This window comes from Quercus suber, unplaced genomic scaffold (genome assembly GCF_002906115.3).
Source record: "Quercus suber isolate HL8 unplaced genomic scaffold, Cork oak 2.0 scaffold_778, whole genome shotgun sequence".
NCBI classification, from domain to species: domain Eukaryota; kingdom Viridiplantae; phylum Streptophyta; class Magnoliopsida; order Fagales; family Fagaceae; genus Quercus; species Quercus suber.
In genome coordinates this window covers 183320-188235 of record NW_027070214.1, presented here as the reverse complement: position 1 = coordinate 188235, position 4916 = coordinate 183320, and the positions used below count along the sequence as shown (strand labels likewise).

General features: G+C 39.6%; 1 protein-coding gene across 1 annotated transcript; it reads left to right on the top strand.

The window, feature by feature from the left end:
* The first annotated feature begins 1567 nt into the window (after positions 1-1567).
* Positions 1568-3669, top strand: LOC112001856 (uncharacterized). The gene is made up of 4 exons (XM_024034020.1): positions 1568-2143; positions 2522-2813; positions 2906-3285; positions 3370-3669. The coding sequence occupies exons 1-4, from the start codon at positions 1568-1570 to the stop codon at positions 3667-3669; spliced, it is 1548 nt and encodes a 515-aa protein (XP_023889788.1).
* Positions 3670-4916: the final 1247 nt, after the last annotated feature.

The following is a 4916-nucleotide window of genomic DNA, read 5'->3' as shown; positions in this document are numbered from 1 at the left end:
ATTTCTATTTTGGTCCCTACATTTCTATTTTACCAATTTTAGTCCCTATTCCAATTAACGCTTGTTATTTTAGTCATTTCCATCAGCCGCCAGACAGAAATAGCTGACGTGGCTAATGGACTGATTAAAATATTAATAAAAATACATCGTGGCTTGCCTTACCCATGTCACATGGGTTTCCCACCCCTTTATTCGCACGTGACCTTCACTACAACCACCTGTGGCTTCAATTGAACCCCCAAATCGGTTCACCTTCCACCTTTTCTTTCTATGAAACCCTAAACCAAATCAGTCCACCTTCTCTTTCGATTTGAGATAGCCATCAAACCACCATCACAGGCAAACAAACCACCATCGCAGACAAACAAACCCAGAAATAGATATACCCAAACCCATTTTTCTTGGAATAGCAGAGAAAAGAAAAGCCGTGAGATCTATCTCTGTGAGATAGAGACCAAACACACAGGTATTAGCTCTTTCTGTCTCTCTTTGTATGTCCTTATATATAGTTAGCTTTATATTATGCGTAGGGGCCACAATGTTGCTTTTGTATATTTATTGTTTGGGTTTTGACTTTATCGATTTTTTTTTTTGTTACTTTTGACTATTTGTTGGTCCTTGTCTGGGTATGTGCTTCTTTGTGACTTTCAATGTGGTCCTCGTTTTCCCCTATTGAAGATAATGGCTAATTTAGTGTGTGATGTATACTGAATTAGTGGGCCAAAATGCATATGATATATAATGTTAACATGTGTTTGTTTGTGGATTACTATGCATGTGTCTTTTTTTTTATTACGACATTGTTGTTTAATATGTGTTTGTTTGTGCTTTCCAACGTGGTCCCTCTACTCCCCTGTTGAAGGTGATGTGCATTACCATATTATATAATTCAAAACAGCTGAGGTGGATTGTGGAAAGATGAGTGCTGAGTTGGTAAATAAGTAATGTGTGATATTTTGTTAACTAATGAATGTTGTTTTGGAATGTAGTCAGTATTATTTAACTAATGGTTAATATTTTGTTAACTAGTAGTTTATATGTGTTTTGCATGCAGCATGAGTGAGCTATTTAGCTTGTCTGTGCATTATGGTGAGTATTTTAGTGATAACCCTCGAAAATATGTGGGAGGTAAAGTGGATGTAGTGGACAATTGTGACCCTGATAGGTGGTCCAAGATAGAGATTGAGGGTATATGCAGGGAGTTTGGGTACACCTCTGTGAGTAGGATTTGGTATAAAATGCCAGGTAGTGATCTAGAGAGGGCTAATTTCCATTTGATAGTTAATGATGATGATGCCATGTTTATGACAGATTTAGTGATTGGTCATGAAGAAATTCATGTGTTTTTAGAGCACCATGTGGATAATCCTATACTAGTGGATGAAGGTGAGCATGTTGGGGCAGATGTGCAGCCATTGGCAGTGAGCAAAACCATTTAGGACATGGCAGTAATGACGAAGGTAGTGATGATGATGCAAATGGTAGCGAATATTATAACAATAATAATGAGAATCACATTGAAGTAGATGCTGAACAAGCCTAATATAGGAGAGAAAGTAACACACCAATGGTTAAGGAGGTTGATGATGATGATGATGATGTTGTTGAGGTTGATGCTGCAGATGTGTATTATAGGAGAGCAGGTAAGGAACCTGTGACTCAGCACCTATCTGACGACAACGATGTAGTTGATAGCAGTGATAGTGGAAGAGGTGATGGTAAAGGAAGTGGCCTAGAGGGTGAAGATGTAGTGAATCCCGATGAGAGGGAGTTTGTGGAGGACAGTAGTGATAGTTGGGATGGTTGTAAGGAGGATGTTATTGAACCAGAACAAATGGGTGTTGGTGTAATGAACTTTGATTATGACAGTGAGGAGTTACACAATCTTGATGAATCATCATCTGATGATGATATTGGGGATGACACTGATGATAGCTCTGAGGATGAACTAAAAACACCTGTGGGAAGGGGAAGGGGACAAAGGAAGACATTCCCAGTGTTTAAATCAGTTGCTAAGGCTGAACATATCAAATTTGAGAAAGATATGTTATTCACAACACTTAAGCAATTCAAAGAAGTTATAATTGATTATGTAGTTAATGGTGGCTGGGGGATTAGATTTGTAAAAAATGATTTGCAGAGGGTAAGAGTAGTTTGCTAGGAAACCTGCAAGTTTGTGGCATATCTAACAAAGCTGCCAAGAGAGAAGAGTTACCAAATAAGAACATTGAACCTGCAACACACATACACTAGGAGTTATAAGAATCCAAGGTGCATTTCTTCATACACTGGGAAGAAGTTGATGAAGAGGTTGAGAAGACAACCTAACATGAAACTAAAAGACATCCAAGTTGTTGTACATGAGAAGTTTACACTAAACATAACTCCAGGAAAAGCCAGCAGGGCCAGGGAGAAGGCAAGAGAATATGTTGATGGGGTTCACACACAGTAGTACAATCAACTTTGGGAGTATTGTGAAGAGTTAAGGAGGGCTAGCCCTGGTAGTACAATACTTATGAAGGTACACACCTTTAATGAAGGTGATTTGGTTGCTGAGATGGACTTGGTATGTGGGGTTCCTTATTTTGAGAGGTTGTACATATGTCTGGAAAGTTGCAAGAAAGGGTTTATGGCTGGATGTAGGCTAATAATTGGTTTGGATGCCTGTCACTTAAAGACTAAGTCAGGTGAATTAATCATAGCAGTTGCTAGAGACCCTAATGAAGAGTACTTCCCACTTGCGTATGCTGTAGTGGAGGCTAAAACTAAAGACTTCTGGACATGGTTCATAAATTTGCTACTTGCAGACAGAGGTCAGAACACAAGATGGACATTTATATTAGACTAATAGAAGGTATGTATGTTTATTACCATATCTATATGCATTACCATATTGGATGTATAGAGCTACTAACACTACAATTGTTGTTGTTGTACTCACAGGGGTTGGTGCAGACCTTCATTGATAATTGGCCACAATATGAGCATAGAATCTGCTGCAGACATCTCTACAATAATCTCAGGAAGAACCATCCTGGTGTTTTGATCAGAGAGTTGTTTTGGAAAGTAGCCAAAGCTACTTATAAAGCAGAGTTTGATAGGCTGATGGATGAACTGAAAGGAATTGATGAGGATGCTCATAGTTGGTTGCAAGATCATTCAACCACCATATTGGCTAGACATATGTTCAGTGAGGATGGGTTGAGTGATACAATACTGAACAACATGTGTGAGAGTTTTAACAGTAGGATTCTGAAGTTTAGATATAAGCCTATAATCACTTTGGTATGAATCTAAGCCTTTGAGTAACAGTTAGTCAGATACATTGTTTGATACATTGTTTGATTAACATCTTGTGTGTGATTGCAGCTAGAGTCCATCAGGTTATATCTTATGACCAGGTTTCAAGAGAACAGACAAAAGATCACGAGAGTGGAATCAGATATATGCCCTAAAGTGCTTAAGAGGTTGCATAGGGAAAAGATTGTAAGCAGCAAGTGGCTTGCTTGTTGGGCAGGTCATACACAGTTTGAGGTTAAAAATAGACTGCAAAACTTCACTGTGAACTTGAAAAAAAGACATTGTAGTTGCAGGAGATGGGATACAATTGGCATACCATGTGCCCATGTAGTTTTCTGCATTTTCTTCCATAGGCAAGATGCTGAGTAGTATTTGTGCAAGTGTTTTCATGTCTCCACATATAAGGCCTGTTATGAGCCAGTAATTGCACCTATCAAAAGAAGACCACCTGGTAGGCCCAAGAAGAAGAAAGCAAGGGAGGCTGGTAAGACAGCAAGTAGGAGAGCTGGTATCTCCAAACAGTGTAGCACATGTGGTAAAATATAACACAATAAAAGAAGTTGTAAGGGTGAGATTGGAGGAAACTTTTCCCTACCAGGCACCACAAACAGAACCAGTGTAGCCAATAAGGTAACATTCTACATGATTCTGTCAAGTAAATGTGTGAGAGTTTTTACATATTACATGACAATAAATGTGGATTTCTTGTTTGTAGACCAGCAGATGCAGAAACTATTCCAACATCAATTAGCCAAGAGGACAAGCTCAAGCTCAATCTGAATCAAGCTCAGCCACCCCATTTGCACCACCTCAACCATCTGTATCATCCCAGTCCACCATGCACACCATGCACACCTCTACTCTTGGTGTACTAACTCAGTCATGGACAAGCTCTCCCAGTCCATTGCCATCATTCCAGTCCAGTATGCACACCTTCAGTCCATGTGCAACATACCAAACCAGTATGCATTTCTCATACTGCCTGAGTGCACCATGCCAGACCAGCATGCACTTCTCATCTAGTCTAAGTGTACCATATCAGACCAGTATACACTTCTCATCCAGCCCAAGTGCACCATACCAGTACAGCATGCACAACACTTTCACACCTTTCCACCACCTCAGTCCAGTATGCACAGCATTGCCACATCTTTTCCACCACCACATTCCAGCATGCATAGCTCCAATCCATGTGCACACCAAACCCCTATTGGATCATCCAATCCAGTTCAGTCAAACTCCAATCCAATTGCACCACCTAACTGTCCAATTCCAAGACTGAGGAGGAAAAGGATAGTCACATCAGAGACCCTAAATGCTTCCAAGAATGCATCTAGATACATGGGGGCTATCAAGTTTGCTGGGAGTCACTCATCAACACATGCTCCAATAAAANTTCTAGGAAATCGATTTCACCTAATCCCTCACTATGCTTTACTCATCTAGCTAATTTAATTTAATTCTCTCTGTTTGTTAGCAATCTCAACAAAAACATCCAAAAGCCTCTTTCGACAGTCAATTGGAACCCATCTTGTTCATCAATTTACACAAGAGTATGCAATTTAATAAAGCAAGAAAGCATTAAGATCAATGATTTTAATACTACACAGGTTCAT